This window comes from Chiloscyllium plagiosum, chromosome 38 (genome assembly GCF_004010195.1).
Source record: "Chiloscyllium plagiosum isolate BGI_BamShark_2017 chromosome 38, ASM401019v2, whole genome shotgun sequence".
In the NCBI taxonomy this organism is placed as follows: Eukaryota; Metazoa; Chordata; class Chondrichthyes; order Orectolobiformes; family Hemiscylliidae; genus Chiloscyllium; species Chiloscyllium plagiosum.
In genome coordinates this window covers 17,924,384-17,940,397 of record NC_057747.1, presented here as the reverse complement: position 1 = coordinate 17,940,397, position 16,014 = coordinate 17,924,384, and the positions used below count along the sequence as shown (strand labels likewise).

At 38.8% G+C, this 16,014-nt stretch overlaps 1 protein-coding gene across 4 annotated transcripts in view; it reads left to right on the top strand.

Annotated features, from left to right (window-relative positions):
* The window catches only part of parga (poly (ADP-ribose) glycohydrolase a), a 202,150-nt gene that overhangs the window by 17,443 nt on the left and 168,693 nt on the right, over positions 1-16,014 (top strand). For 2 of the 4 annotated variants that reach the window (XM_043679036.1, XM_043679037.1), the window contains exons 4-5: positions 9,639-9,801; positions 10,348-10,470. In XM_043679036.1, coding sequence (XP_043534971.1) covers positions 9,639-9,801; positions 10,348-10,470 — 286 coding nt within the window. Of the gene's footprint in view, positions 1-4,529; positions 4,572-4,639; positions 4,661-7,752; positions 7,881-9,638; positions 9,802-10,347; positions 10,471-16,014 lie in introns of those variants that run through there. The other 2 variants (XM_043679038.1, XM_043679039.1) reach the window with 2 other exon arrangements.

The following is a 16,014-nucleotide window of genomic DNA, read 5'->3' as shown; positions in this document are numbered from 1 at the left end:
AGTCCTTGCCTTTCCAAGTACATGTACATCCTGTCCCTCAGGATTCCCTCCAACAACCGACATCAGGCTCACTGGTCTATAGTTCCCTGGCTTGTCCTTACCACCCTTCTTAAACAGTGGCACCATGGTAGCCAACCTCCAATCTTCCGGCACCTCACCTGTGACTATCGATGATATCTATATCTCAGCAAGAGGTCCAGCAATCACTTCTGTAGCTTCCCACAGAGTTCTAGGGTACACCTGATCAGGTCCTGGGGATTTATCCACCTTTAACCGTTTCAAGACATCGCGCACTTCCTCCTTTGTAATATGGACATTTTGCAAGGTGTCACCATCTATTTCCCTACAGTCTATATCTTCCATATTCTTTTTCACAGTAAATACTGATGCAAAATATTCATTTAGTATCTCCCCCATTTTCTGTGGCTCCACACAAAGGCCGCCTTGCTGATTTTTGAGGGGCGCTATTCTCTCCCTAGTTATCCTTTTGTCCTTAACGTATTTGTAAAAACCCTTTGAATTCTCCTTAATTCTGTTTGCCAAGCTATCTCATGTCCCCTTTTTGCCCTCCTGATTTCCCTCTTAAGTATACTCCTACTGTCTGTATACTTTTCTAAGGATTCACTCGATCTATCCTGTCATAAAGTCATCATACCAACCAGATATCCCAACCCAATCTAGTCCCACCAGCCAGCACCCGGCCCATATCCCTCCAAACCCTTCCTATTCATATACCCATCCAAATGCCTCTTAAATGTTGCAATTGTACCAGCCTCCATCACTTCCTCTGGCACCTCATTCCATACATGTATCACTCACTGTGTGAAAAAGTTGCTCCTTAGGTCTGTTTTATATCTTTCCCCTCTCACCCTAAACCTATGCTGTCTATACCTTACTTATGCTTGCTTCTTTTTCTTAACCAAACCCTCAATTTCTTTAGTCATCCAGCATTCCCTATACCTACCAGCCTTTCCTTTCACCCTGACAGGAATATACTTTCTTTGGATTCTCATTATCTCATTCTTGAAGGCTTCCCGTTTTGCAGCCGCCCCTTTACCTGCGAACATCTGCCCCCAATCAGCTTTTGAAAGTTCTTGCCCAATACCGTCAAAATTTGCCTTTCTCCAATTCAACTTTTAGATCTGGTCTATCCTTTTCCATCACTATTTTAAATCTAATGGAATAATGGTCGCTGGCCCCAAAGTGCTCCCCCACTGACACATCAGTCACCTGCCCTGCCTTATTTCCCAAGAGTAGGTCAAGTACTGCACCTTCTCTCATATGTACATCCACATACTGAATCAGAAAATTTTCTTGTCCACACTTAACAAATTCCTCTCCATCTAAACCCTTAATGCTATGGCAGTCCCAGTCTATGTTTGGAAAGTTAAAATCGTCTACCATAACCATCCTATTATTCTTACGGATAGCTGAGATCTCCTTACAATCTGTTTCTCAATTTCCCTCTGACTATTAGGGTGTCTATAATACAATCCCAATAAGGTGATCATCCCTTTTTTATTTCTCAATTCCACCCAAATAACTTCCCTGGATGTATTTCCGGGAATATCCTCCCTCAGCACAGCTGTAATGCTATCCCTTATCCAAAATGCCACCCCTCCTCCTGTCTTGCCTTCCTTTCTATCCTTCTTGTAGCATTTGTATCCTGGAACATTAAGTTGCCAGTCCTGCCCATCCCTGAGCCATGTTTCCGTAATTGCTATGATACCCCAGTCCCATGTTCCTAACCATGCCCTGAGTTCATCTGCCTTCTCCGTTAGGCACCTTGCATTGAAATAAATGCAGTTTAATTATTAGTCCTACCTTGTCCCTGCCTGCCTTGTTTGTTTGACTCTCTTCTGTTCTCAACTGTACCAGTCTCAGATTGATCTCTTTCCTCGCTATCTCCCTGGGTCCCACCTCCCCACCTTACTAGTTTAAATTCTCCTGAGCAGCTCCAGCAAATCTCCCTGCCAGTACGTTTGTCCCCTTCCAATTTAGGTGCAATCCATCCTTGGTGTACAGGTCACTTCTACACCAAAAGAGATTCCAATGATCCAAAAATGTGATTCCTTCTCCCATACACCAACTCCTCAGCCATGTATTCATCTGCTCTATCCTCCAATTCCTGCCCTCACTAGCTCGTAGCACCGGGAGTATTCCAGATATTACTACTCTTGAGGACCTCCTTTTTAAATTCCTGCCGAACTCTCTGTAATCGCCCTTCAGAATCTCAACCTTTTTCCTTTCTATGTCGTTGGTTCCAATGTGGACAATGACCTCTTGCTGGCTGCTCTCCCCCTTGAGAACATTCTGCACCCTCTCTGAGACATCATCTATCCTGGCACCAGGGAAACAATACTCCATTCTGATTTTTCTCTGCTGGCCACAGAAGCGTCTGTCTGTACCTTGGACTAGAGAATCCCCTAACACAATAGATCTCTCGGAACCCGATGTACCCCTCGTTGCATTCATTCATTACTTCTTTACTAACCCATTCACAAGCAAACACTAATTCCCGTTTCATTCATTCATAACGCCCTACTATAACACTGTTTCACTGTTTCAACTGCAGTTCTGTAGTATTGTGAACAATATAATCCCCATCAATCCACGAAACATTATAATATTAATCAGCTGTTACCAATCCTCTCTCAGACTTGAGTAGATTACAGAACACCAAACAGTTTCCCCAATTAGTATGTACTTGTTGAATACCTTTTAAAGGGGCCACTATCCTCTTAACTGACAAAACAGCACTTCCATGAAATTGCATGAATGAATGAAACTCACGCCGACAAATAGTAAACAAATCTCTCCATCCAGCTGCGGTAATCAGTTTAATATCCTTTATTCTTTTATTAAGTACAGTTATGATTTCTAACTTATTTAGAGCATGTAAGTCTAATACTTTTCCTAACATTTACTAACTTAAAAGGCAAAAGAACTAACACTTCTTAATTATACAAACAGACCGGATGGACACTCTTAAGCACATAGAGATGTACAGCATGGAAACAGACCCTTCGATCCAACTTGTCCATGCTGATCAGATATCCTAATCTAGTTCCATTTGCCAGCACTTGGCCTATATCCCTCTAGACTCTTCCTATTCATATACCCATCCAGAAGCCTTCTAAATGTTGTAATTGTACCAGCCTCCACCATTTCCTTAGGCAGCTCATTCCATACATGCATCACCCTCTGTGTGAAACCTCTGTGTGAAAACGTTGCCCCTTAGGTCTCTTTTATCTCTTTCCACTCTCATCCTAAACCTATGCCCTCTAGTTCAGAACTTCCACACCCCAGGGAAAAGACTTTGTCTATTTATTCTATTCATGCTCCTCATAATTTTATAAACCTCAATAAGGTCACCCCTCAAACTCCGACGCTCCATGGAAAACAGCCCCAGTCTATTCAGCCTTTCCCTATAGCCATCTCCTGTCTCTCAGCACAGAAGCCCCTCAAACCTTTGTTTTATCTATAGTACATAATGTAACACCATAGTAATGGAATTTTAGTATATGTAAGAACTGTGTGTAAAGAACTGTATTTCGGGATTCTATTGCTGCCTTGAGGTTGCACTACTTGTGGTTGCTGAATTAAGAGGCTATTTTCGTCACTCAATTACTTTGGTTGTTATTTGAATGTGATCCCATAGTAGCAAATATAACCCCTCTATATCAAGAAGGAAGTAGAGAAAAAGTGAAATCATAGGGCAGTTAGCCTGACATATATACAAACTGACCTGCGAATGGATTTAGGAACTGAACCCATTTCAGGATGGGCTACGTTTTGAAATCCAAATTCCAAAGTGTATTCTTACATCGTACACCTTTCATCACATTTAATGATTGTATAAAACTATAAAATAGAGCTTTATTACTGATCTCCCACATGTGTCTGGTACAGCAATGTTTTATAATGAGCATTCCACATGTTGTATTTATCCACAGAATGCCTATGGTGTGGAAACAGGCCCTCAGCCCAACAAGTTCACACCGACCCTCAAGGTATCCCACTCAAACCCATTCCCCTACCCTACATTTTACCCCTGACTCATGCACCTAACCTATACATCCCTGAACACTATGGGCAATTTGGCATGGCCAATTAATCTAACTTGCACGTCTTTGGATTGTGGGAGGAAATCAGAGCTCCCAAAGAAAACCCATGCAGACACGGTGACAATGTGCAAACTCCACAAGGCCCAAAGCTGAAATTGAACCAAGGTCCCTGGCGCTGTGAGGCATCAGTGCTGACCACTGAGCCACTGTACTTTTATGTTCCCTTCACTTAAATTTTGTGTTAATAATGTAATTTAATTGTAACTTCATTGTGTTGAAAATATGGTAGACTTATGGTAGTTCAAAGGTTAACAGTGAAGCAGTAGAAGTTGGTACACTAAAATATACAAACTGATTTCTTGTTTGCTTGATTGGTTTTACTTGGAAACCGGAAACAGACAGTGGGTGGGTTCCTCTGAGTGGAGCTGATTTCCTCAGCTGGCTGAAAGGAGTTAATGATTGTGCAACGGCCTGTACCTGCTGTGCAGCTGGATGAATTGCCCTGTCACTTAGCTGAGTTTCACCAAACAACTGAGTGAAAGTGTTTATGTTCTGCTACTATTCTATGCTTGTTGAGTGTTTTGATCATGAAGGTTTGTAGAAAATAGTGTGAAGCTGGAATATTAATTTGGCTGGTGCAGTGCATGTTGTAGTTTTGTTGAATTTTCTGATTTGTCAGGTAGTCATGATTGGGTCTGTGAAATTACCAATAGCATTGAGCAGAAAGTATAAAAATAAGATTTATTTGCATAGTGACATAATTTTATTTAAGTCAGAGTGCTTTCTTGTCAGGAATTGTACCATACATATGAAAGGGCTTTTTTCATGAGTTGTTTTGCTGCTTCAGTTGTATCAGATACTGTGAACAGAGCTGAATGAAAAATTGCACCAAGAAAAATGGTATATTGCAGGATGTTTTTTTTCCAGTTATGCTAAAAATCTAAAAATTGTAACCTTTCCCAGTTCAAAACTTGTAAAAAAAAAGTTGCATTGTGTAGAAACGGCAACTATAAAATCCTTGAACTGATTAAGGATTTTCTACATTTGGATTCGATCTGTTTTTCTCCCAGGGAGCTGGAAATGAAAGTGAAAGTAACATGGTAGTGTTCAGTTTTGTTTCGCAGCATGATTTGTTATGTTATTATGCACAACAGGGTGAGGTCTGAAAATTTGCACTGTTGGAACTGCTAGGACACTATTTACATAGATGAAAAGTACAGGAGCACATTATTGGACATATTTTGCCATTTAGTTCAGCTGTGCAATTTGATCAGCATCTGTTTTTGAAGAGCTGTCATTTTTTTCAGGGCAAATGCAGTAACCAACTGAAATGGCACAGAAAGGCCCTACAAACAATGAACAAGATTTACAGTGGGTTATTAGATTAATTTTAACTTGTCAGCGTGCTGCATATTATGAAGTGTTATGGGTATGATGGTCTTCACTTGAATTGATATGACTCTTTGTACAGTGCTTAACACTTGCTCCTTTCTTTCACGTTGTGAGCAATTACCAATCAGCAAATAATTGCTAATACTACAGACTGTGTCATTAAGGATACTATACACATTTTTTTTTAATCAGTAAGGGATTCGAGAAAATGGGGAAAAGGCAGTAGAGTTGAGGATTATCAGATTAGCCATGAACTCTTTGGATGGTGGAGCACACTCAGTGGGCTGAATGGCCTTTAATTATGGTCTTAATTATAAAGGTGCTACTTCGATAATTAATTAATAACATCAGGCAGCCAAGTCATGTTAACACCAATTTGCTCACTAAAAATGATGATGCTGCGCTATTGTAGGTTCATTCATGTTTGTCTTAAATGATTGGAGCACAAATGGAGGAAAACCCTTTTTTCTATATGCAATTATATACCTTTCATTTAATATTTTAGGGACGCTTTGGTGGTGGTGCTATTATTGCTTGAAAGTTCAAATGATAAATGTGAAGTTTTCTTTGTTCAGACATAGATTAAGTGACTAAATGAATTAATATTTCCCTTCTACGCCTTTCTAAATGGATGGAGCTTTGTTTGATAAAGATTCAAATGACTGGCCTTCGGCCAGCTTAATTAGCAGCAAAAAAAGTGTATGGTCTATGTCATTTGGAAGCAGTTTGCCTACATCTTGTGCATGATGCTTTCAATATCTGACAGAATACTAAAAGAGAGCCTTAGACGTGGCATGAAGTCTATTTAATAAGTAATTTATAAAGCCTCCAATATTTGGTCTAATTGATGTATTTTGGTTTAAACAATATTCCATATTTACATACCATACATGTATTCTTAAATTCTTTAAGTGCCAGCATCTGTTGCTTTAAGCTTCTGTGAATTTCTTTCTAATTTATTATATTTTTCTAATCAACCTGTCAGAGATGTTAATACAAATCTCCGGAGCAGGTGGGACTTGAACTAGGGCTTCCTGGTCCTGAGGCAGGGACACTAAAGATGAGCACAATACCATGTTTAGCAACTTAAAGCAATCTGTGGCATCCAGTTAATATAACTGATACAGTTTTATTCCTTCACTTCCTTGGTGAGTTATTGTTACAATATTAGTATGTACCACACCATATGGACTACAGTATTTCAATAGGTGGCTCTTTTTCAAGGCCACTTAGGGTTGGGCAAAAATGCTGGGCATTCCAGCACTGTGGACATTACATGAAAGAACAAAACTACATTTTAAAGTTTACAATAATACCACTTAATAAAATAAATATTGTACTTGTTGATCACAGTCCAGTGTCCCATGCTGGACAGTGCATGTATGGTCATTGGCTTGATGTTGACTATTGAATAGTCTGCCTGGGCTCATTGTCTAAACTCATATAAAATATGGCAAATTGGATATATTCCTGAAGACTTGCCAGTGTCCATAGTGTTTTACCTGAGTTGGAATTAATAACTTCACATATAAAGAATGTGAAGCTGACTTGAAAAATGCTGGCAGCTAGCTTTCTAATTTCTGGATTTCATTTACTCCTGAACTGAAGTTGCAAATCTCCGCTTCAGTTCACCCTGAACAATCCATGCTTTTAAAATTCAGAATCTAGTTTAAAAAAAACTTAAAACTCAACTTGAGTATTGTACTCAAACCTTATAAAATATTTTATATTAAATCCTTACCTTATTCTTGGATGTTATTATCCTAAAAGGAATGGGCATGTTGCCAGTGCTGACTCCCCATTGACTTTGCTTAGCTGTCAATGTCATGTATGGTCTGTATTGGTACTGCCCACTGATATGGAGGCAAGATGAGCCTATCACACCCAACAGTCTTGGTAGATGTGACAATAGAGCTGCAGCATACCTATGCTGTTATGGTCAACTCTTATTGTGTTTCACCCTAATTTTAGAATGAATCATTTCAAGGGTTAATTATCATTTTTAATCCTTACATGAGATAGCTCCTTTTGTCATATTCCGAAACTGTTATGCTTTTAGCATTCAATTCAACCACATTTAAAACTGTAAATGACTTTTTTTTTTGTCTGCAAAGCTTTTATCAGACAGAGCATTTTGCATTGACAGCAAAGGGTAGCAGCACACGTTTGTTCTTTTTAATATTTTTAATATTAGCTTGTTAATATTTTGGGGTATCATAGGGTTTTCTGTACAGTCTACTTTTGCCCCTAGGGATGTAATTGTATTGAACTGAGCGTGTTGTGTAATTAACAGACAGTAAAGTACTACATTTGCAGAAGTGCTGCAGTAATGTGTATATCCAGCAATGGAAGGGACAGGAATCCAGAGCAATCATCTGCTTCTGGGTTGCTCATCTGGTGCCGTCAAAAATGGAAATGTTTGTAAGTGAATGTCTGAGTGTTTCTTTTTTCAAAATCACCAAATCACTTCTGTTGCATGTATTGTATAATCACTTGACCTTAAAATATCACATAATTGGCCCCATATTTCTGAAGTGACAGTGCTTGTCTTTGGAAGTTAGAAATGGATATCAGCAACTGCTTAGCTTTCAACTTGGGCAAGCTTGTACTGACTTCCTATTCAGTCAATGTTATATCTACTTAAAGAGAGCAGAAGATTTAAAAAAAAATTCCGTGTCACCACATTTCCATGTAAGTGGAAGTAATAGCCTAGATTGATAATACAGGGACCTGGTAATGTTTTGGGTTCCTGGATTTGAATTGTGCTATGGCATTGGTAGAATTTGAATTCAACAAATATCTGGAATTAGGAATCTGGTGGTGATTGTGAATCAATTGTTTATTTTTCAGCAATAAAATCTGGATCTCTTAACTGGTCTTGCCTACATGTAACTCCAGACCCACAGCATTGAGGTTGACACTTAACTGCCCTATGGGTCATAAATACTGGTCTGGCCACTGATGCCCAAATCCCATGAATCAATTAAAAAAAATGTAAAGAGTGGAACTTGCTAATTGTGTTGCAGTATTCTTTTGGTGGTTGCTGTTGACTGTCCCAGCCATTGGAAGGCCACTCCATGTTGGCAGGAGAGTTAACACACACCCCATCCTCTCTTATTTAATCAATTACTTTGACATTTGAAGACTTTTTTTGGAGTTGCCAGAATCTCCTTTGGTCTTTGCAACATTTCCACGTTAGTTAAGAGAATAATAGAGCATTGATGGCAAAGTCATATGATGATGGCTGCAGCATTTGCGTACATGGACATCTTGAGTTGACCATGGCATTAATAGTTTGATTTTTGAAGTCCTGATATATGCATTCTATTTATATGTAATACTAGTTTGCAACATTTATATAAAAAGAGCAATCAATAGGAAACTATAAGATATTTGAGAGAGAGAGATAGAAAATACATTTTTCACTGAATATCTTAGTTGGAAAATGTAAATCTGAGATAGCCAGAATCTATTCAAAATCAATTAGAATTTAAACCAGTAATCTATGCCTCCAAATGAGCCAAAAGTGGCATAATATAAAGTGGGTAAAAATTTGTTTTAATATTAAACTTAATATTAAAACAACATATCAGATTTTTAAGCAAGTCAAGTTGACACAGTGGACTAAATATCTCTCTACTGTATTGGAGCTATTCTGATTCTGTATTGAGATTACAATATAACAAAACTTTTGAGTTTTATACATATTTTCAGCTGAAGCTCATTTTGAAGGTGCAAATTAGTAGCTTAAATTATAATTGTGTAGCATTAAATATGCTATTCAGACTAAATGCTTTCTCCCACACCAATAACTTGAGCATTTGTTGAACCAATCGTGGAACAGATTCTGGCTATATCAGATTTACTTTATCCATCTGAGATACTCACTGAAATAAATTTTGTTTAAAAACTTTTGATTCATAGGTCAAACCAGAACATTGGTTGAATCAGATAAATAGATTGTAACTCACCTTGAGAATTAGGATTCTTCGCTTAATGCAGTTAATCAGTGTTAAACAATGAACTATTCAGGCATTAAGTTTTAAATTATTTGATTTCTTTCTTTATCCTCTGAAACTGTCATACTGTTGACAAAATGTCATATTGTGTGATCTACAGATTAGTTGTTAGAATTCTAATGCAGATTGCATTATTATGCTAAAAATATTTGACTTCCAGAAGAGGGCATTCTACCGTGGAAGGAAAAAGACCTTATCAAGGGAGATACTCTGCAGATATCAAATGGCTTGGAACTCCAATCATTGAGATGCGCCGAATGCCAGAATGCAGCAGTGTTTTGCCACCTTTAAGAGCATCTAGCAATCACTCAGTGACTATCCGAGTAAGTTGAAATAAACTTCTTTCCAAGCAATATACTCATTGAGCAATATTAATTGGGAAAACTTGGCTACACAGTAATTTATTCAACTGAGTAGTACTTGAAACGTGTCTATGATATGGACTTCCAACTGAGTTCTCAGCTTTAAGACCAGATCTGTAAAAATAGCTAGAGTATGCCAATTTCATTTCACCTTAGACATAAATTGCTGTACAAAGCAAATAATGTCATCCAACTGAACTAGGTTGAAATCTGTTGTCATGAATTGTTGATTTTCATGCTGCCATTTACAAATTTATTAAGATGGTTTAAAAGACTTTATAATAAATAATTAGAGCACCTAATAAACTAGAAATTGCAGCAAGAAATGTTTTTAAGCCAACTTTTGAATTAGCTTCAGATGCTCCTTTCTCCTGTTGTTTTAAGGATGTTTAAGCAAAGGCACTTTCTTTTAACATGCTCATCTATTTGATATGAAAAGCTGCCTTGCCCATTTCTCCTACTGAATATATAATTGTTGCAGTTACCTTTTTTGTGCTTATATTGCAGACAGACCTTTTGAAAAGTGGTGAAGTCCCTCGACCTTATCCCACATATTATAATGATGCCTGGGATGACAAGCATGTGAGAATGCCCTGCTCAGTTCAAAATCTTTTTCCTGTTGAAAATGAGGTAAAGAATGGTCCTACATAATTAAATATTGAAATGCACTTTTCTAAGGATGTTACAAACTCAGAAATACTTTATTTCTAGCCCAGCTTATTGCTAGGCCAGCATTTACTGTCTATACTTAATTACCTAGAGGGCAGTAAAGAGTCAACCAAATTGCTCCAGGTTGCGTGTAGACCAGATCAGGTAAGAATAGCAGATTTTCTTCCGGAAAGGACATTAGTGAACTGGAAAGCTTTTTATGACAATTGACAGTGATTACGTGGTCATCATTAGGTTAGCTTTTTAATCCAGATTTTTATTGAATTAAAATTTCACCATTTTGTATGGTGGAATTCAAACTTATGTGACCAGAACATTAGCACGAGGTTCTGGATTATTACGTTGCCACAACGCCACCAGCTCCTTCCCCATTGAATTGATTTTAATTTCTGTGCATTTCTCTGCAGCTTGCAGTTTCCTTGAATTGACAAGTAGTTAGATTAATAAGGTTGAACCTTATTAAACCCAAAGAGAGATATCAAGTGGCCTAAAGTCTCTATAGTTTGCCATGCATGAATGCTAGTAGTACCTTGCAGTTGAATTAGAAGAACTGAATTTGTGAAAACTAGAAGCAAAGCTGAAAGACTTGTCTAAAGATTGATTCTCCAGGCAAAGAAAAAGAAACTTTATCATCCAAATAATAAATCCAGTTCTGCAAATTACACTCTAGGAAGGGTGTATTTGGTATAGAGATGGGGGAGAGGATGCAAAGGAGATTTTCTAGAATTGCCGTATTGATGGTGAAGAATAACATCAGCTTGTGATGGTGACACAAAGCAGGAATAGAGCTTCAGTTACATGGAGAAAAGCTGATGTTTGCTTTAGGACAGAAGATACTGAAGACAAATATAATATAGTTCAAAATCCTGAAAGGTTTTGAAGTATACATATTAAGAAAAGTTTCTGAGCCAGCTTTTCAAAACTGCTTTCTTAATTGGAGAAACTGAGATGGTTCTCCAAGAAAGTTTAATCCCAGAATCAATTGAGTGAACGGTATTCAAAATCATGTGGGTTTTGATCAGGCTTTGTTCTGGATGGTGTCAAGTTGTTAGGGCTGCACCTAGAAGCATTGCTTAGAGTACAGGAATCTCTGGGTTTCAAAGTTACTAGGTTGGTAAACAAAAAGAACAGATGTAAATCCTTAGGAGCTAAAATGTCACTTTCTACTGGCTCTAGAATTGAATCCCAACTTAAGAGACAATTTGATGTGTACCTGTAAAATGTATTTGTATGTGTTAAAAGTAAAAGGGGAAGTTTTTGTTGAAGTAGACGAAGTAATAAAGTTCACTTGAAGTTTGTTTTATGTTGATAACAAGATTTAACTATTTAAGTACTTTTATCTCCTCTTTTTCAGCAACTGGCTGCAAATTCAAAATTTTTAGAAGTTGTTGGTCTCCATAGGGATCATAACAAGAGTGAAATAGTTATCTCTGACAACTAGTGTGTTGGACTTCTTCTTGATCTCTTCAAGTATGGTCCTGTGTTCTAGATTGCCACAATTTTCCACATGAAGAGATTTCTCTACTTTTTCCTCTCAATTTTATTTTTGCTGGTTAATTTCAGACTACAACGTCTGACTGTCAACGTAGTTGTTGGAGCTAATTGTTGTGGAAGCAGATTCCATAGTAACCTTCGCAAGACAAATGCAAGCATACTAATATTCAGGGTTGTAGGGAAAATGCTGGAATATGGGACAAATTAGATAGCTTTATCAAACCATCAGTGTGGATGCAATGTACTAAATGAACATCTGTTGTGCTGGAAGATTGCTACAAGAAAAAATAGTTTGATTTGGAATTGCGGTTCTTGACTTTGATCTTCAAATGACATTTGGAAATGAATGTGAATAAAGTGTATTGGACTTGATCAAGATAGTAATTAAAGCTTTATTTATGGTTTTGGGACAAACACAAAGTCACTTCACCTGACAAAGAGGCAGTGCTCCAAAAGCTTGTGATTTCAAATAAACCTGTTGGACTGTAACCTGGTGTCGTGCGTCTTCTGACCTTGTCGACCCCAGTCCAACATTAGCACCTCCACATCATGGGAGGTTTTTGGGACAGATAGAAAGAATGCCTAGCCAACTCATGGTGTGGCCTACACATTCCATATTTTCCTGAAATGAATAACACACAAATTGCACTTTACTATTATGCATTTAATCTGATAATTTGTGGTTCAAATAGAATGTAAGTATTTTTGTGAAATATCTCTTCCCAATAAGTTTGTATTACGACTACATGACAGCATTAGTTATTCCAATACAGGCATGAAACAAATGAAGCTTTTTGTCTGTCATAAATTCTTCATGAGAATTCTTGTTTACTGGTCACATTTTTAAGATCCAAATATTAAAAAACAGTTCTGGAAATTATACTCTAAGAAGGGTGTATTTAGTATAGAGATGGTGGAGCGGATGCAAAGGAGATTGTCGAGAATGGCAGCATTGATGGTGCAGAATAACATCAACTTGTGATGTTGACATAAAGAGGAATAGAGCTTCAGTTACATGGAGAGAAGAGTTTGCCTTAGGACTGAAGGCAAATATAATATAGTTCAAAATCCTGAAAGGTTTTGAAGCATACATATTAAGAATCGGTTTCCAATGAGAAATGATTAAAAATAGGAGAAGAATATTTAAGATAATTGACAGGAGAACTAGAAGTCTAATTAGAATTTCTTCTGAGGTTATGGTGGTTTGGAATATACTCTTGAAAAGGATAGTGGAAATAGATTCAAAAATAAAATGACTTCTGAAAGGGAATTTGATGAATACCGGAGGGGAAAGTAATCAGGTAGGAAAGAGCAGGGATGTGGGGCTAATTAGAAAGCTGTTTTGAAAAGCTGGCACAGACATGGTGGGCTAATGGTCTCCTTTTGTGCTGTAATATGTAATCATTGATGAGCTAAGCTATTGAGAGACACAGTTTTTAATGTTTCTTCTGGGGTATCTTGAAAGGAAATTGGAGCTAAATCTTAGGCAGTACACAAAGACAGATTAGCCAGAGCTTAGCAGAGAGCAGCTAATCACAAGACTCCATGCAATGAACAACCATCTGAGAAATAAGAGACTGTGTATTTTAAAGGTCTGATTTGTATTGATTGTTGGCGTAGAAGTGTCTTTTTTGATACTTTGGGTAAAAATAGTGAAATTTGTATTTGCTGTAAATAAACAGTTTGCGCTGAGTACTCTTCATTTATCTGTTTAATATTCATTATGTTTATAAGTTACAGCCTAAGAATAGGAGACGGGAGAAAAAAGGGAAGAGGAGCGAATGGAAGTAATTCCCCAGAAGCTGGTATCCCATCACCAAGTCACCCATTACTTACATGTAGAGTGTCTTGACACTGATTCAACTCTGAGTGAACAGAACCTCTGACATTCCTGTTTTTATCTGTCAGCCAGGGCTCCCTGATTGGACCAGATAAACAGCCCCAGGGATGTCATATTCTATGAGATGAACCTGGCTGATCTCATTACAGTCATGACATCCATCCTTCCCTAAGTTCGAGGGCATAGCTCCTCCTGGGACATTTTAGCACGAGGTCAGGTTTCGCCAACTCTGTCTCTAATACGGACAACATGTAATGCACAGTAGCTCGCCTCTTGTAATGAACCAGACTTTATAAAAGATCTTAAAGTAAGGGAACACTTAGGAAGCAGCGATCATAATATGGTAGAGTTCAGTAGGCAGTTTGAAAGAGAGAAGGCAAAATCGGATGAAATGGTGTTACAGTTAAACAAAGATAATTATGAGGGCATGGAGCGTCTTTGAAGAATTTTGTTCTCCTCTTCAGGCGCCAAGGAAGCAACAAACGGGGTTACTGTCTCAGATTCTGAGGTATCTTCAACATTTGACAGGGAAGAACCCACAGGTTCTGGAACAGTTGGAAAAGTTATTGAGGAGTCAGGCATGTTTTACTCCCACAATGTTTGCGAGTTTGAAGCTTTCGTACAGTCCACGTGCTTGTTCAGGACTGTCGTACCTACTGGAACTTACAACATGAGGTCAGGTGCAGTGATGCATAGAGTGTGGTGCTGAAGAGCACAGCAGGTCAGGCAGCATCCGAGGAGCAGGAGAATCAACTTGCCCAAAACGTGCTTTTCCAGCACCACACACGCAACTCTGCTGTCCAGCATCTGCCGTCCTCACTTTCTCCTACCTGGCCTCTTACACATACAGGGCCATTCCCATGGTTTCTACACCAAACTTTGTTCCCTGAAGTAAACTGTCTCTTTTGTGTAGTGGAACATATGCCTGGCATTTGTGTTCCTGATGCAGTTGAAACATGCATAATGATCATTTGTATGTTGTGCTTGCTTGAAAAGTGAGCTTGATGGTTGTGATAATGGTCCTGCACAATTGATAATTTAGCTGGAATTTATCAATTCATGACAGCTCAATATTTGCAACATTTCTTAATCTCAGTGTATGGCACTGGCCAGGACAACACATTGCCTAATTGTTACTTTAAAAGGTGGTGGTGAATCACTTTGTTGAACTGTTACTGTCTATCTGTTAGAGGTGCACCCATAGTCCTGTTAGTGCATTGCTGTTGCTATAGTTCCAAGTCAGGATGGCATGTGGCTTGGAAAGGAATTTGAAGGTGATTGCTTTCCATCATTCGGTGCCCTTTTCCTTCTTAGTGAAAGAGATTGCGGGTTTGGAAGGAACCATGGTGAGGTGTGCATCTTGTGGATGATGCAAGCTGTATGTAAGCGGTAGGTAGAGTGGATTTTGAAGCTGGTGGCTTTGGTTAGCAGCTGATCAAGCAGGGTACATTGTCTTTTAAGTGCGAGCAGCAGCGGAGGTAGGATGAACGTGGAAGATAAGGTGAGGCAGTTTTTATTAAAATTACTTACTGGTAGCGGGCAGTGGTGTTTTCTCTTTCACAGAAGGAGCAGGATCAGCGGAGGAAGTGACGGGGACCAGAGGGGTAGCCAGGAAGGTAAGCAGTGAGTATAAATACTCACCCTTCGCCAACGGCCATTTTAAGTGCGAGCAGCAGCGGAGAAGGAGCGGGAGCAGCGGAGGAAGTGACGTGGACCGGAGGGGCAGCCGGGAAAGAAAGCAGTGACCATATATATCAGCAAGGCGGCTAAACCTGAGACTCTACTACTGTAGTGTCTCCCACCCACCCTCCTCCTCTAACCTAGTTAATAAGTAGGAAGAGCGGGAGTGACGACCAGGGGACTGCCAGTAATATATCTGGGCAGTACCGTTGGGACGGTCTCCACCTGAACCGATCTGGTACCAATGTTCTAGCAAAGAGGATAAATAGGGTGGTCAGTAGGACTTTAAACTTCTGAGTTGGGGGGAAGGGAAAGTGAAAGCGACAGGGAGTATGGAGTTAAATGGAAAGATAAGCAGGAGGATAGCATGTATGTAGGTGGATTTAACCTTGAGGCAGATTAGGAATGCAACAAAAAGGAAGGATAACCTCGGACACCTTATGACTTCCAATGTCTCGAATGACAAGAATGTTAGCATTAAGGCACTTTAC